Source organism: Megalobrama amblycephala, linkage group LG3 (assembly GCF_018812025.1).
Source record: "Megalobrama amblycephala isolate DHTTF-2021 linkage group LG3, ASM1881202v1, whole genome shotgun sequence".
In the NCBI taxonomy this organism is placed as follows: Eukaryota; Metazoa; Chordata; class Actinopteri; order Cypriniformes; family Xenocyprididae; genus Megalobrama; species Megalobrama amblycephala.
The window spans coordinates 42,279,750-42,298,453 of record NC_063046.1 but is presented as its reverse complement, the minus strand read 5'-3'; the positions used below and the strand labels follow the sequence as shown (position 1 = coordinate 42,298,453).

Sequence of the window (18,704 nt, the reverse complement as noted above, 5' to 3'; positions counted from 1 at the left end):
GTATCAATGTTGCCTTTCTACTAAAAATGTTTTCCAAAAATCTCGACAAATCCAAGCACAGTTTGAGATCTCTACCAAAGCTCAGGGAAGAGACACATGTGAGATTACTTCTTCCCAGGACAAACAAATCACAATTTGATTTCTCAACTCTTAAAAATAAAGGTTCCAAAAGGGGTTTTTCACAGTAATGGCACAGAAGAATACTGACCATTTTTGTTTCCCTAAAGAACCTTTCAGTGAACAGTTCTTAAAAGAACCATTTATTCTTAGTGTGAAGAACATTTAAATCATCTATAGAACCTTTTTCCACTATAAAGAACCTTTTGTGAAATGGAAAGATTCCGTTAAAGGTTCTTCATGGAACCATAGATTCTAATAAAGAACCTTTATTTTTAAGATTGAATGAGAAACATATGGGCATTGTAATTTTCCTTTTACTACATTTAGGAAAAGTTATGAAGAATATAAATTAGTTGCAAATTAGTTCCATCCTAATTAGTATTCGAAATTAGAATTAGTGTGTCCCAAATCGTAGTATGTTGAAATGAGTATTCCAAAGATACTGAGTATTAGAATTCAAAGTGCAGATCCATGCAGTAGCTAATATTGCCCACAAATGCATATTGGATGAGGATTCGATTAGAACTACAAACAAGAGTAAAAAGTGTTAAAAAACTGTTCAAAAACCAAAGGTGAAGCAGAGAGGCATAAGGTGCTTTCACGCAATGTCGTAATTATCGTAATTACGAGATTACAACTTGTAAAAAGTGTTCACATCCTCGTAGAACTCGTAAACACAACCTGTAAACTGGGAATTTTCTGAGAGCTACTTGTACAACCTGACCGATGCAGATTCATTTGCTGTTGATAATGTTGCCATTGAAATGCTTAATTCCCGGTCCAAGGACGTGAACAGCTTTGAGTAGAATGTCACGTGTTATCATCTCAAAATTACGGTAATTACATGAACGCAGCATTAGATAAAGAGGTTTGAGTGATTAATAGTCAGTATCTAACCTGATGAAAAAAAATATTTATTCAGGTGTTATCCACTCTATATTTCATCTGCAACAGCATTGTGAACTTTTATAAAGATACATTTAAATGCATCATTATGCAAACACATGAGGGTTGTCAAAAGTACAGACTTTGGTACCAAGAAATCTTGACGATACCAGCATTTCCCCCTAGTGTTTTGAGCACTGTTGAGTGGATTCTTAAACACCTCTGATTGGCCATTGTGTTCACATGCTCAACAGATACGTCTGTGATTGGCTGCAATGATCAACGCTTCAAAAACTGTTCACTGAACGTTTACACAGATACACATGGGAGTGTTTGAAAGCAGGCGTCTATCAGCGGATCACAAATATGTCCTCTGATAGACGCCTGCTTTCAAATGCTCCAGTGTGTATCTGTGTAAGTGCACGGTTTTTGAAGTGTAGCCAATCACAGACATATCTGTTGAGCGTGTGAACAGTGGCCAATCAGAGGCATTTAAAATGCTGGTAACATCACATTTTTAAAATTTCAGTATTGACTTGGAAAAGTTTGAGAACACTAGAAAGACCCACAACTGGCAGACCAACATGTTACTACATTTCTCTCCGATACGTTAGGAAATTAAAGATCGACAAATTTAACTGTGACAAGATGACTGACAGGGCAGCTTAAACAGTGACAGGTTACATGTAACTAAGTGACAGAGCCGTCTGTTAAAGATGCAATTATGACTATGTAGTTTGTCCCAAAGCTTGCCTCCTCTTCTGCTACACACTCAAAAGTACTTTTTTTTTTTTTTATATGTATCTGTGACCTTTGACCCCTCTCACCTGAGCACTGCATTCCCTGTCTGAAGAGACCCTTGAGCAGCCGGAAGCAGTATTGGCAGACGGTGGGTTTGGTGTAGGTGTGAATGTGGAAGGTGTGAGGAACACGTGGTCGTCGCTCCTTCCCCTCAGAAACCCCCACACATACCGGGACATCGACCCAGGACGGCGGCCGAGAGCGTGACGGTTTCGTCATGCTGATCTAAGGGAGGAAACCAACATTTTCAGGGAGCATTTCAAACAGCTCACAGAAACATGAGTGTTTGGTTTAGATCGTCACCTCCTCCAGACTTCCGCCCGTGTGATTCGAGAGCGACGGGGCTCGCGGCCGACCCGGAGGAAACAGCGACAGACTCGGGCCACATCGGCGATATACGCGAGAGCAGTCATTGGGCAATTTGAATGCACAGCGTTTGTGGAAGTCTAGACCGCAGCCTGCAGAGAGAAAGTCACAGTAAAACAGAAATATTCTGTAAAAGACATTTTATTGCATTTTAAGTACTTCCTGCAGTCACAACATCACATTTCAGTGTTACACAAACATAATGCAATAACTAATACCATGTATCATGTCATAAATAATATGAAATAAAAATAAAATTAATTAAATAAAAATGTATAAATTATACAATTTATATTATAAATAACAAATATAACAATTTAAATACATGTGAATATTAAACAAACACATGGATAAGAAATTAAGCAATAAAATACAACAAAAATAAATAAATAAATAAATTAAATGAATATTTATAATTATATTATATTATATTATAATATATTATAATTATATTATAAATATTAAATATGAAATAAGATATATAAATAATAAACATTCTGTATAAGACTTCATTTTGTTGCATTATAGCGCAAATGTACCTTCACATTTCAGGCCCTGTCGGACGAGGCCCCATAACATCTCTCCACACTGGTGACAAAACGTAGGTGTGCGATACGATTGGACGACTAAGGAATGTGGGCGGTACTTTGTCTCCATCACTGAAGCCGTGCCTAGAGAGATCAAAGTCATTGACAGTTGTCAAAATCATCTGCAGTGATAGACAAAATTATACAAACAGTGACTGGATGTAGTGTGTGTGTGTGTGTGTGTGTGTGTGTGCGTGTGTGTGTGTGTGTGTGTGTGTTGACTGACCAGTGAGCACCACCTCCACAAGATCTCCATCACGTATGTCATGTTTTTCAGTGAGTCTGTGTAAGATCTGCTCACTGTTCTCGTGTCTGAATAACAGCAGCTTCTCCTCCAGACCATTGATACTGCACTCCGGAGCCTTAAAGAAAACACACACACACAACATATATTGACTGTATGATTTGTTTTGGAATCTGAAGTTCTGTACACTAAAATCATCACATCACAATAAAGATACTGTTAAACAACACAAAATGTCATAGAAATTAATAAAAAAAAAAAAAATACCATTTAAATAAATATTTATAAATGATATAATTTATAATATAAATATTAAATAAATATTTATATTTAACATTTAGTATAATATTTATATCAAATAATAAACAAATAAATCATTACAATACAATAAAAAACTGTTAATACTGTAATAATGCAACAAAGGCCATAATAAAATCACCTAATAGAAATTAAGCAATAACAAACATAAAATGTGCATAAATACTTATTTATAAATCATATATTTTATTATATTAAATATTAAATAAACAGTCACCATAATAAAATACTGTTAAACATCACAATGCAACAAAAGTGACAGATAGATAGACAGATAGATAGTGTGCTCTGATACCAATCTGTCATTTGAAAGCCACATTTCTAGCATCTGTAAAACCGCATTCTTCCATCTTAAAAATATATCTAAACTACAACATGTGCTCTCAATGACAAATATGGAACAGTTCATGCGTTCATGACCTTAGGGCTAGATTTATTGCAACGCTCTGCTGGGTGGTTGTTCTGCTCGCTTAATAAACTACAGCTGGTCCAAAATGCAGCAGCTAGAGTTCTTAATAGAACCAGGAAGGATGACCATATTAGCCCAGTTCTGTCAACACTGCATTGGCTCCCTATTAAACATCGTATATATTTTCAAATCTTGCTAATTACTTACAAAGCACTAAATGGTTTAGCTCTCCAGTACTTGAGCTCTTGATGCATTATAGTCCTTCACGTCTATTCTGGCCAATGGATAATAACTAGAATATCAAAATCAACTGCAGGCGGTAGATCATTTTCCTATTTAGCACCTAAACTTTTGAACAGTCTTCCTGGCATTGTTCAGGAAGCAGACACACTCTGTCAGTTTAAATCTAGACTAAAAATGCATCTGTTTAACATGGCATACACAACACATTGTCAATTTATATTTTTAAATCATTTAAATGATTGTTAGGAATTAGGTCAGCTGGAACAGAATACTTCCTATAACACAAGATGTACTCATTACATCATTAGAAGAATGGCATCTATGCTAATATTCTCTCTGTTTATCCTGGACATTCCCTGAAATGTCGGCAGAGATCATGTCAACTAGATCACCCCTATGAAAGCATCATCAACACGACATCCAGTGGCACAGATCCCCAACAAAACCATTTCCATACTGGCATGATTAATCAGATCTTCAATCAGAAGGAACTGGATTAAATATTTTGGCTATTCCGATCCCAATCTAACTTCTGACCTGTAAAGCTGCCTGAATCATAATGATGCACTGTTCGCTGTTGGCCAGAGGAGAACTGGCCCCCTTACTTAACCCTTGTGTGCGGTCTTCGTTTGGGGACTGCACTCGTGGTCTTCGGGGTCTCTGAAGACCCCGGCAACAAAGTGCAATTTTGTAACAATATAATATATTTTTTAAAAACCAATGTAATTTTACTCTGTTTATTAATGTTTTTACTCAACATTTGTACAGTTTTTGGAGGATTTGTGATATCTTTTAAATTTATATAAATAAATTAAAAAATATTTTTAAAATAAGTTTTTATGCAAAAGCAGCTTTTTATGTAAAATTCACTTTATAAAAGGCCCAGATTTCTAACTTTGATTCATGTGGATAACATGGATAATTTGACATGGTTTAGTGTAAGATTTTTGCCCATCTTTTGGAAAATGCAGTTATAAAAGTAAAAAAACCTATCATTTTTACCAATAGATGGCTGTAAAGCTCCACTATATGCTATGTGCTATTTGAATGACTGAAAGATGTCTTTTTACAAGTTTTTTTTCAGTTGGATTCATATCTAAATGTTATGAAATCACAATTATAACAATAAAAATGACTTTTTGTCAAAGTTTAGCATTTTTTGTACTGAAAAAAAATCAGTTTTTTCAATAATATCATCAATAATGTAACCCACAGAGACCCCACTTAGAAACTGGACAAAATCCATTCTCAAAATCAGAAACAACGCACAACACACATAGACAGAAATGAAGTGGCACACTTCCAAAAATGCAAAAAACATCCTCAATACAAAATGGACATGCTCACACACGCGCGCGCACACACACAAAAATAAAAATTATTTATTTTATTATTTTTATTATAAAATTATTATTGAAAAACTGATTTTGCCCTGCACAAAAAATGCTAAACTTTGACAAAGTAATTTTTATTGTTATAATTGTGATTTCATAACATTTAGATATGAATCCAACTGAAAAAACACTTGTGAAAAACATCTTTCAGTCATTCAAATAGCACATAGCAAATAGTGGAGCTCTGCAGCCATCTACTGGTAAAAGTGATATTTTTTTTTACTTTTAAAACTGCATTTTTCAAAAGATGGGCAAAAATCTTACACTAAACCATGTCAAATTATCCATGTTATCCACATGAATGAAAGTTAGAAATCTGGGCCTTTTATAAAGTGAATTTTACATAAAAAGCTGTTCATGCATAAAAACCTATTTCAAAAAATATTTTTTAATTTATTTATATAAATTTAAAAGATATCAGGAATCCTCCAAAAACTGCACAAATGTTGAGAAAAAACATTAATAAACAAAGTAAAATTACATTGGTTTTTAAAAAATATATTATATTGTTACAAAATTACATTCTGTTGCCCGGGGTCTCCAGAGACCCCGAAGACCACGAACGTAACAATATTTTTTACACTAACGTAAAAACAAGATATCACTCCAATTTTTTTTTATTTGTAGATCTTAAAAGTGTTAACCACCGTACAAAGTCTCATGCCATTTGGACAAAGAGAACATTTTTTTTAATTTGAGCAAACATCATTTGCGGGTCAAAAAGACCCCGAAGACCGCACAAGGGTTAAGCTGGACAATGACACCATTTTCTTCTAGAGCCAAAATTATTTTCCTGTTATCACTGTAAAGCTGCTTTGAAACAATCTGCATTTTAAAAAGCGCTATATAGATTTAGATTTCAGACAAATGCTGTTCTTTTGAACTTTCTATTCATCGAAGAATTTTGAAAAAAAATGTATACACAACTGTTTTCAACATTGATAATAATCAGAAATGTTTCTTGAGCATCAAATCATCATATTAGATTGATTTCTGAAGGATCATGTGACACTGAAGACTGAAGTAATGATGCTGAAAATTCAGCTATGATCACAGGAATAAATTACACTTTACTGTATATTGACATAGAAAACAGCTGTTTTAAATTGGAATAATATTTCACAATATTACTGTTTTTGTTTGTATTTAATCAAATAAATGCAGGCTTGGTGAGCAGAAGATACTTCTTTTAAAACATTAAAAAATCTTACTGACCCCAAACTTGGAACCACTAAGATTTTTAATGTTTTTAAAAGAAGTTTTGTCTGCTCACCAAGGCTACATTTATTTAATTAAAAATACAGTAAAAAACAGTAATATTGTGAAATATTATTACAATTTAAAATAACTGTGTACTATTTAAATATATTTGACAAAGTAATTTATTCCTGTGATGCAAAGCTGAATTTTCAGCATCGTTACTCCAGTCTTCAGTGTCACATGATCCTTCAGAAATCATTCTAATATGCTGATTTGCTGCTCAATACACATTTATGATTATTTTCAATGTTGAAAACAGTTGTGTACTATTTTTTTTCAGGATTCCTTGATGAATAGAAAGTTCAAAAGAACAGCATTTATCTGAAATACAAAGCTTCTGTAGCATTATACCGTTCAAATGTTTGGGGTCAGTAAGAATTTTTATTTTTATTTTTTTGAAAAGAAATTAAAGAAATGAATACTTTTATTCAGCAAGAATGCATTAAATCAATCAAAAGTGTCAGTGAAGACATTTATAATGTTACAAAAGATTAGATTTCAGATAAACACTGTTCTTTTGAACTTTCTATTCATCAAATAATCCTGAAAAAAATATTGTACACAAATATTTTGTACAATTGTACACATTAAATGTTTCTTGAGCAGCAGATCAGCATATTAGAATGATTTCTGAAGGATCATGTGACACTGAAGACTGGAGTAATGATGCTGAAAATTCAGCTTTGCCATCACAGGAATAAATTACTTTGTGAAATATATTCAAATAGAAAACAGTTATTTAAAATTGTAATAATATTTCACAATATTACTGTTTTTACTGTATTTTTAATTAAATAAATGTAGCCTTGGTGAGCAGACGAAACTTCTTTTAAAAACATTAAAAATCTTAGTGGTTCCAAACTTTTGGACTGTACTATATATATATATATATATATATATATATATATATATATATATATATATATATATTACACACACACACACACACATATACATATATACAGATAGATATACAGTCAAGCCAAAAATTATTCAGACATTTTTGATATATTTTTACTAGTGGGTGCAGGACACTTTAGTTCGTTTATGTAAGTGAGGATAGCAAAATAAAGTAAAATGTGACATATTATACCCAAAAATTCTTCATACAGTGGACTACCAGTAAAATTTATAAAAAATTTGGGACCAAAAATTATTCAGACACTTGAATAATTAACCTGACCATGTGCTTAAGTGTTATCTGACATAATTTCTGACAGTTTAATTCTGAGATCTTGTTGTATTTTATTACCATTTTTTAAACTATAGTGAATAAACTGTATTAATGAATTAAATGTTCAAGGTGTCTGAATAAATTTTGGTTTGACTGTATATAGACAGACAGATATAGATATATATAGACAGACAGATAGACAGATATAAATATAGACAGACAGATATAGATAGATAGACAGATATAAATAGATAGATAGATAGATAGATAGATAATCATGTCTTTTCTCTCAGATCATCTAATCACATCCACACACTCACACAGACACATGGCTGGAAACAACACTACATGAAAAAACATGGTAGATGAGTCTGTCTCTGAACACCCACTGCAGTGAAGCCAGAGATAGTGTTGATCAACATCCTCATATGAGAGCGAAAGTGGGTCAGATCTTGATGGCACTGCAGCAGGTGAACGTCTGCATCATTCTCATGCTCATCTCTTTTAAATGTCAATCATTTGCTTTTTAAATAAAACGGATGTGAGTCAAACTGAGACTCTGAGCTCACTCCGAAAACATTTAGAAAACATGAATTGTATTAAATACAAACAACATAAATTGTACTAACTGACCAGATTTTTTTAGTAAACAATAATTGAGACTAATATTACATACATTTACAGCAGATGAATTGCAGCACTACGGGGTAGTATTTAATTGACAGCACTAATAACTGAGAGATTACAAGGGGGGGGATAATACACAATAATAATGCTATTTTTAACATATACCTAAAGGGGACCTATTATGCAAAATTCACTTTTGCATGGTGTTTGGACATAAATGTGTGTTGGCAGTGTGTGTACACAACCACCCTATAATTATAAAAATCCACCCACTCCTTTTGTTTTTAATCCCCATGAATCAGAAGCAGTGTCTCAGAACAAGCGTTTCCAGATCTCTGGCAGTGTGACATCACAAAAGCCACAGGCCCCGTCCACGAATGTTGACAGACAGACCAATTTAACATAGAACCGAGCTGCTGAAATCGAGGTGGATTAACTTGGTTTTCCAGGAAAATGCTCCCTCAGTTCTGCCAAAATTAGTTTATGTCTGCGAGAATCATTTCACACCGGACTGCTTAGTGAATGAAAGTCAATACAAAGGGACAATACAAAACAGAGACTGTGCTAAAAATATTCTACTCACAAGGATATACAAGTAAAAACTGTTCGTGATCCAGCTTACAGTCTCCAGAGTGATACTGGATATGGCAGTAATGAAGGTGAGCACTTTATTACAGTTCATCTGAGTTGATTTACAGATATAAAGTTTACCAGTTTATAGAGTACCTCAGGGATGACGTGTTTTTGTAGGCCAACCCAGAAGATAGCGGCGCACATGTTCCCTCGATCGAAAGCCTATGCATTTTTCCCATAGACTTTTGGAAACAACATTTATACATTTTGAAGCCTAAATAAAGTCGTCAGACATAAAAAGCTAACAGTAGGCTATAAATGGACTACAGCACACCATGGTCGCAGATCAACGTCACCACCACCAAGCTTCCTCAAACTTTATTTAGAAAACAACTTTATTTAAAAACATGCTCGCTGAATATGATCTGCGCTGTGTATGAATACTTAACCCACTTTTTCATGAGAAATGCAGTCCAAATGTCCTGTTTGTCATGATGACATGTAAAGTCCCCGCCAAAAGAAGTAGTCCATTTTAGCAATTTGTTAGCAACCGCCGTTTTTAAAACACAATTAAGGTTAAAAAAAAATCACAAGCGGGTTATAACTGGTGTGTTTTATGTCATAGATCAAAACATGAAAATATTTAGAGGCTATGTTAACCACAGACCTTATTTCAGGCGGTTTAGTAAAAACCCATTCAAAAAACCCATAGACTTTAGGGCGATGGAACCGGAATTTTTTATTTCAAGTAGAAAACATGAATTTGTATTAACTGACCAGATTTTTTAGTTGACAATACTGAGACTTAAGTGATTTTATGGCATTAAGATAAATAAATATTATTTATAATATTATAAATATTATATTTTATTATAATTTTATTATTATAATTTATTTATTTATTTGTTATCTATTGATGTGAACTGCAGCATTAGGGGGTAGTGATCAGTGTTGGGAAAGGATACTTTGAAAAGTAATGCATTACAGTGTTAAGTTACTCCCTTTAGAAAGTAATTTGTTACATTACTTTTGCATTATATTTTCTCATTTGGGCTTGCTTGTTTTGGTTTTAAATAACAAAAAAAGTTTCTATTTTTGGCAAATGTAAAGCCCCTTCACTGTATAAAAAAAAAAAAAAAAAAAAATATATATATATATATATATATATATATATATATATATATATATATATATATATATATATATATATATATATATATATATATATATATGATTTATCACTATTTTTCTTTTGTCAAATCAACTTCAATATTAATGTGGTTCAGATAACATAATATTTTGAGTTTCCATTGATTAAACCAATCACCTTAATTGTATTAACTCAAATTTTAATTTCAAAGAACTCAAAATTTTAAGGCAAACAGGTAACTTTATTTTTTTTTATCATGTTTATTTTTTTAAGTTAAACCAACAATTCTTTTTTTACAGTGTTTCTGACCAAAAGAGAAATGAATAAGCCTCAGGCTGAAGGAAATACAAACTCACATCTGTACAGTAGAGGGTACAGGTTACATAACTCGTGTTACTTGTAATGCGCTGCTTTTTTTTGGGGGGGGGGGGGATATGGTATAAAAAAAATATTAAATATTTTATTGTAACATCTACTAAGCACTTTGAATTTACCATAATAGTTCACTACCACAGTATTACTTCATTAGTTCACCATCACGGTATTGACTGCTTCATGGTACCGCCATGTAAGGGAGGCCTACCACATCCACATCAGCTTCAAACACACAGTCAACTTCCTGTTTAAGACTGAACACAGAACACATCTGAGAAGAGCCTCAACACAGACACACTCATCGCACGAAAACGTGCTCAAACTGCATTTCCGATGCACCCCGTCGTCATGCTCAGCGTGCCGTTCTCAGACTGGTCAGAGTGTCACTTTGTTGTGGTGGTATTACTACATACAGGTGTGAGGCGTTTACCTCATTTTTGGATCAATGGAGCTTTCTGGAAACACTCAGGATTCACTCATGTATCAGAAGGTAGAGCATGGGATATGCAATACATAGCGTACTGCAGCTAATGTAGTATATAGTATGAATGGACATATTTAGCAAATATTCAACAGGGGTTTTCAACCTTTTCCCCTTGATGGATATAAGATGAACTAATTTTTCACAAAAAAATAATTGGGGACTGCATTTTGAAAACCCCTAAATGTCATTTGCTAAAGTGTGCAGTTTACAGCCAGAGCACAATTCAAAGTTTTCAGTCATGTGACTGCCGCATAGACCTGAAGGGCAAAACATCCGTAGAACTGCAGCACAGTCCTGTCAATCTTCCATCCATATACAGCACTTGCTGTGGTATTTCAATCACTAAAACAAGATCAAAATTGATGATTCTTTTTTTTTTTTAATGGAATATTGCATAACTCTTTCCCCGCCAGCCAGCTCCAGCATTTTCACAAAACTTTCATGGCCCCCAGAATATTTTGTTGTATGAATATCTGAACATGCAAAATATCAAAAGAAAGAACAGAGCCTCTGCTTAAAAAAAAAAAAAAAACTAGCTTCATGCATTTTTTTTTTTTTTTTTTTTTTTTTTTTTTTTTAAATCAACATTTGAATGTGGGTGTTTCTCATTAAAAAAGCAACATTTTGAGAAAAATCACATTTTTGACAAAGACTATGTCCAGGTTGGATTCAGAGCGATGATCAAAACACAGATGGAGTACAAACCCAATTCCAAAAAAGTAATAAATAAAGGAATGCAATAATTTACAATTTTCATAAACTTATATTTCATGAGAGCTACACATTCCAAAAAAGTTGGGACAGGTAGCAATAAGAGGCCGGAAAAGTTAAATGTACATATAAGGAACAGCTAGAGGACCAATTTGCAACTTATTAGGTCAATTGGCAACATGATTGGGTATAAAAAGAGCCTCTCAGAGTGGCAGTGTCTCTCAGAAGTCAAGATGGGCAGAGGATCACCAATTCCCCCAATGCTGTGGCAAAAAATAGTGGAGCAATATCAGAAAGGAGTTTCTCAGAGAAAAATTGAAGTTATCATCATCTACAGTGCATAATATCATCCAAAGATTCAGAGAATCTGGAACAATCTCTGTGCGTAAGGGTCAAGGCCGGAAAACCATACTGGATGCCCGTGATCTTCGGGCCCTTAGACGGCACTGCATCACATACAGGAATGCTACTGTAATGGAAATCACAACATGGGCTCAGGAATACTTCCAGAAAACATTGTTGGTGAACACAATCCACCATGCCATTTACCGTTGCCGGCTAAAACTCTATAGGTCAAAAAAGAAGCCATATCTAAACATGATCCAGAAGCGCAGGCGTTTTCTCTGGGCCATGGCTCATTTAAAATGGACTGTGGCAAAGTGGAAAACTGTTCTATGGTCAGACGAATCAAAATTTGAAGTTCTTTTTGGAAAACTGGGACACCATGTCATCCGAACTAAAGAGGACAAGGACAACCCAAGTTGTTATCAGCGCTCAGTTCAGAAGCCTGCATCTCTAATGGTATGGGGTTGCATGAGTGCGTGTGGCATGGGCAGCTTATACATCTCGAAAGGCACCATCAATGCTGAAAGGTATATCCAAGTTCGAGAACAACATATGCTCCCATCCAGATGTCGTCTCTTTCAGGGAAAACCTTGCATTTTCCAACATGACAATGCCAGACCACATACTGCATCAATTACAACATCATGGCTACATATAAGAAGGATCCGGGTACTGAAATGGCCAGCCTGCAGTCCAGATCTTACACCCATAGAAAACATTTAGCGCATCATAAAGAGGAAGATGTGACAAAGAAGACCTAAGACAGTTGAGCAACTTGTCTCCTCAGTCCCCAGACGTTTGCAGACTGTTATAAAAAGAAGAGGGGATGCCACACAGTGGTAAACATGGCCTTGTCCCAACTTTTTTGAGATGTGTTGATGCCATGAAATTTAAAATCAACTTATTTTTCCCTTAAAATGATACATTTTCTCAGTTTAAACTTTTAATATGTCATCTATGTTGTATTCTGAATAAAGTATTGAAATTTGAAACTTCCACATCATTGCATTCTGTTTTTATTCACAATTTGTACAGTGTCCCAACTTTTTTGGAATCAGGTTTGTAGAACAAGTCCATCAACACCCCCAAAGTTTTGCAGTCCTGTACCTGGGTCAAAATTTCATTGGGAAATGTTGATTTATGCCGTTTAATCTTTGTTGATCATGTTGTTTTACATGTGCATAAGCAATGCTTCTATCGATTGTTTCTGCTGCTTCTTTGCCTGTGTTTTGATCCAGAAATTCTGTACTCTTTCAGAAGACCCCTACAAAATAACAGTGAAAACATGGATTCCTGGAAAACTCTGTCAACGGCAGGGAAGCATTGTGTTAAAAACTAAGGAAAAGGGTGGATTCTTGAATCCACTGCGGCTTCAATATGTATCCATTTGAGAGGTTGGTAATCAAGTTGTTAATCAATATTTATCCTTCTAATGACTTCTTCAAGCTTGTAAGATTTAAGTAGTTCTAGAATTACATGTCTTCTCACTGGAATGTGCTCTCTCCTTGTTTTTGAGAGAAGCACCCAACACATGTTAAAACATATTTACTCTTCAAGCTGACCATGACAGCCTAGGTTACTGGGGTCACTCAGATCTGTGTCCTACGTGACCAATTCACAGTTAAAGAATTTACTTTACTTTTCATCTTCAATCACAAGAGAATAATGAGAAAAATTTCTCTCTTTCTGAGAGAAAGTCTTATGTTTTGGGAAAGTTTCCTGATCAGAGCTAGAGCTCAACAAACTCCAACCTTGAAGAAGCTGTGTATCCGTGTGTAAGCATCAGTGTCCTTTGTAACAGGTCCTAACTTCCGTGAGGTGAGTAACTGGCACACATGGAAGACAAAATGAAGCCTAGAGATGCTGATATAAGTGACCAGGACCCCTGTTGTTATCTGGATAATGAATATGCTTCGAACTATGTCCATGTGTCGAGATTTTCCAAGTTCATCTATCAGAAACATTCAACCTGAAGTAATGACGTAGTCTAGTGACCTGTGTTACAGAAACTGCAAATTATTCTTCAGTAAAATTTTACATTGATTGCGTCTCTGACTCCTGGTCTTTATTCATCATGTCTGGTCCTCGGGTCTTACCTGTAAATTCCCTGCACCCTCAATGGCGGGAAAACTGTTTATCAAAATCCCCTCCCTCTAGCAGCGACATCTCTTCTCTGACAGTAATGTTAAAAGATTACATTCAACACACACCTTATTGATGATGAGCCCAGAATATGAACCCAATGCACTAAATTGCACATTAAGCATTTTCTTTATTATGGTTTTCCATGGGAAACACATAACACGAAACTTTGTGCGGTGCATTGATTTTCTGGATTCACATTCTTGCTTGTACATAATATGTTTTAAATAAAGGTGTAAACTGAATTTGGTCCTCCAGTATAACTGTCTTAAAGGATTAGATGAACCCAAGCTTTACTCACCCTCAAGCCATCCTAGGTGTATATGACTTTCTTCTTTTTGATGAACACAATTGAAGATATTTTAATAAATATCCTGACGCATTCAAGCTTTATAATGGCAGTGAACAGGGGTCACTAGTATGAGCTGAAGAAAGTGCTTCCATCTACATCCATCCATCATAAACATATTCCACACGGCTCTGGGGGGTTAATAAAGGCCTTCTGAATCGAAGCTATGTGTTTGTGTAAAAAAACAAACAAGCAAACCCATATTTAACAAGTTTAGTTATGAAGTAAAATATCTAGCTTCCGCCAGACTGCCTTCCGTATTAAAGTTACGAAGTTTCCGTGAATGTGTGTGAATGCCGTTATACAAGATCGGTTAGCATTCATGTGTTTGTACGTTGTGTGTGTATATGAGAGGTCATTCCATAAAAAAGGTCAGTGTGTGTGTGTGTGTGATGATCCTGTCCCACTGCAGTGGAAACTGCACCATAAGAAGGTCAAGCAGAGAAAAGGTGTGTGTGTGTGTGTGTGTGTGTGTGTGTTAGGGGAAGAGTCTGTGGTTGGAAAGTTACATGCAGATGCTGTGAACCACAGCGGACAAACAGAGAGGCAGCCGGAGGGGGAGAGATGCTGAAGGAGGGCTGAGATACTGTGTGTGTTTGTTGTGTGAATGTTTGAGTAGCACCTAATTCTGTGGTGTCTTCACACACACTCTCTTTAACTTCCCCTTCTTTCATGAATCTTTCTTGAACACACAAGTGAGAATTCTTCAAACTCTTTTTATAGTTAAAAAAATACCATTAACTACTCTGCATAGGAACAGCCTGGCAAAATGTGTATATGAAAATGGTAATAGTGTTAGATTCTCAAAAACCCACACAGACAGATAACATCAACAGATTGTGATTATGATAGTTCATTTGCTTCCCCTCACCCGTCGAAGGTAAACTAAGACTGCATATAAGTGTTTTAGGAACCAATCATTGTTCAAACCACTAACAAAGCAATGAAAATGTTTTGCGGGTACTAAAGGCAGAAGATACTAAAGGCAATTGGCAGAACAAGTCGTGCTAACGTTCCTCTTTAAAGTTGAAAGGCTGAAGGATATGAAAAGATACTTTTGTTGTTGGAGAGAGAGAGAGAGAGAGAGAGAGAGAGAGAGAGAGAGAGAGAGGCAAGAGTCCAGTCAGCTGTGTCACAATTGTTTGTATGGATAGCATGTGTGCACTTGACCTTTTGTGCACTGTGGAAAACAGTCATCACTGAAGTCATTGTCAGTAATGTGTTTTTATTAGTGTGGGTGTTTGACTGACACTGCATGAATGCAGAACATTGTACGGGAATATTTATTCTGTCATCAATTATTTATGACGTCTACCTTGGTTAATGTTCTTATTTGCATATTTGTGTCAGTATCACTGATTGGACGAACACCCCACACGACTTTTAAATAAAGGCTGTATCATTGCGCATCATCATATCCTATATGAGCCATTCTACAGTTGGTGCAAACTGCTGTCCCACAATCAAAAAATCATCATTTATTGGGTACTTTCAATTGGGAAGTGGCTGTCCCCAACCCTAACCCCTACATTTCAACTTGTGAAAATTATATTGAAATAATTTTTGCACATTTTCCCATTGTAAAAAAAAAAAAATAATATTATATTTTATATATATATATATATATATATATATATATATATATATATATATATATATATACACATACACACGCACCGAAACAGTCACTACTAGTGACTGTTGGCAGTGACAAAAGGAACACATAATAATTTATTTGGGGAAATAAACAAAATTTTAGTACAGTTATGCAAATCATTAGTATTATAATATGTTTTAGTAGGGTTGTAGTATGCAAGTTAAAATTCTGTATTGTGATGTGGTCTCTACCAACACATTACTGTCACTACCGAAAATGTGCAGTCACGACCGAAACATGAGATGATTTGTCAAAAATAAAGTATATTGAATTATCAGCTTAGATGTTAAGATAGTGTTTGTTTCAATGTATATTCAAACTAATTAATCCTTAACTTTGAAATCAGTATGATTAACTTTATGCCTTTTACAAAGAAGATTGTATTTAAAATATAACAATATTCTCATATATTACACTTGAAAAATTGTTAAAATTGTAATTGTTATTGATTTACCTGTGAAGACTTTTTTTTTTTATAAAAAAATATCAAAAACTATATTTAAGAGGTAGATGTAAATAAAATGCTTATAGGTCAATATAGCCCTTCTTATTAAATTATTTACTATTGTGTTTTGGTAGTGACAAATTTTGGGAAAGGAAAAATATTCCAAAACTTTCTGAAAATAAAATATGAGAATTAACTGCACATATTACTAGAAATGTATACCTATGATATTATAAAGTTTGCATACATACAAAATTTGTAGAAAAATAAAAAATTTTCAAGTTGCCAACTCTGACTTTGCACCAATTCTGTAAAATGGCCCATATATTGCTAAGTTTATCCTAACTTTTCAGACTATAAAAGGTAAGAATGAAACGGTCTCTTCTTCACTCCAGTTGTCGCATTCTCTCACCATTCCACATTTTTCCCACTTAATTTCAAATGCTGAAATTACTGTTTATACAATGTGCTGTGTTTCTGTGACTGTCCAAAGCATGTGGATATGATATGAGGCAAGTGATTGGTTGTCGCTCACTAAAGGCTGATTTATACTTCTGCGTCGGACCTACGCCGGTGCCTCTGTGCCGTAGGCTATGCATCCATTTTCATTTATATTTCTGCGTCGTTGTCCGCGTTGACGTGCATGCAGACCACTAGTAGGCAGTGTCCACGGTCATATTGAGTATCAAGGTAAAAGCAGAAGAAGAAGCAGCTTGTCATGTAATTTGTCAGAGAACCTTACAAATAGAAGCGGCAAATAGGTAACGACTTTTGTTTCAGTATGACTGTATGTGAAACAGAGCGTTTTTAATTCTGATGGAAGCTGAAAACGTTTGCACTTCTCCGATTGCTCCGGGCCAGTTTTTTGACCTCAGGGAGGGGTTCTAGCAGACCAATCACAGCGCTTGCTGTGACTGTTTACACAAAACACATTTTTCTATTCCTCTGCACTACTTTCCCAATGTTTTTCAATGTAAACACGCTAGACAGATGTCTTTAACTGTTGCGCTCACGTCTCGTCTCTTTTGCAGCACCTCACACATGACACAGCGTTCTAATAATATGGAAAAAAGTGCAAGATCTAGAGATGCTTTTTAAAAAAAATAAATAAATAAATAAACAACACAATTAAATAAAACAATTAAACAAAATCTGAAAATGTACTTCCCCTCTGGAATGGCCTTTCGTCCATAGACAAGCTGCGTCCCAATTCAGAGGATGCATCCTTCGAAGGCCAGGAAGGTTGGACCACGCATTGTTAAATGGGACAGTCTCTAGCCTACAGCTACCGTTGACGAGTGGCAATAACATTAGTAGCCTAGTGAACTTTTTTGAAAGTTATTTTAAACTGTCTGAAAACAAAACAGGGTTCCCAAACTGTCTAAATATCTTCACCATTGCCCATTCCTGTATATAATAAAGAGTATATATATATATATATATATATATATATATATATATATATATATATATATATATATATATGCATCTTAGTAAGATTTAAACTTTTTTATTTTTACATTTGTATCATTACATATTTGAGATAGTTGAAATCCAATACTTGAGTTTAAAGGTGCCCTAGAACGCGTTTTCACAAGATGTAATATAAGTCTAAGGTGTCCCCTGAATGTGTCTGAAGTTTCAGCTCAAAATACCCCATGGATTTTTTTTTATTATTTTTTTTTTTAACTGCCTATTTTGGGGCATCATTAAATATGCGCCGATTCAGGCTGCCTCCCCTTTAAATTCTCGCGCTCCCTGCCCCAGAGCTCTCGACTCTATAAATACATTGCATAAACAAAGTTCACACAGCTAATATAATCCTCAAAATGGATCTTTACAAAATGTTTGTCATGCATGCTTCATGCATGCATCGGATCATGCAAGTATAGTAAGTATAGTTTACATTGGATTCTGAATGAGTTTGAGGCTGTGCTCCGTGGCTAACAGGCTAAAGCTAACATTGCACACTGTTGGAGAGATTTATAAAGAATGAAGTTGTGTTTATGAATTATACAGACTGCAAGTGTTTAAAAATGAAAATA

General features: G+C 34.7%; 1 protein-coding gene across 2 annotated transcripts in view; it reads right to left on the bottom strand.

Annotated features, from left to right (window-relative positions):
• Positions 1 to 18,704, bottom strand: part of LOC125265363 (copper chaperone for superoxide dismutase-like) — a 40,795-nt gene that overhangs the window by 18,987 nt on the left and 3,104 nt on the right. For both annotated transcript variants that reach the window (XM_048185507.1, XM_048185508.1), the window contains exons 3-6: positions 2,986 to 3,121; positions 2,712 to 2,843; positions 2,110 to 2,264; positions 1,833 to 2,031 (exon numbers count right to left, since the gene is read on the bottom strand). In XM_048185507.1, the coding sequence (XP_048041464.1) occupies positions 1,833 to 2,031; positions 2,110 to 2,264; positions 2,712 to 2,843; positions 2,986 to 3,121 (622 nt within the window). The remainder of the gene's footprint in view (positions 1 to 1,832; positions 2,032 to 2,109; positions 2,265 to 2,711; positions 2,844 to 2,985; positions 3,122 to 18,704) is intronic.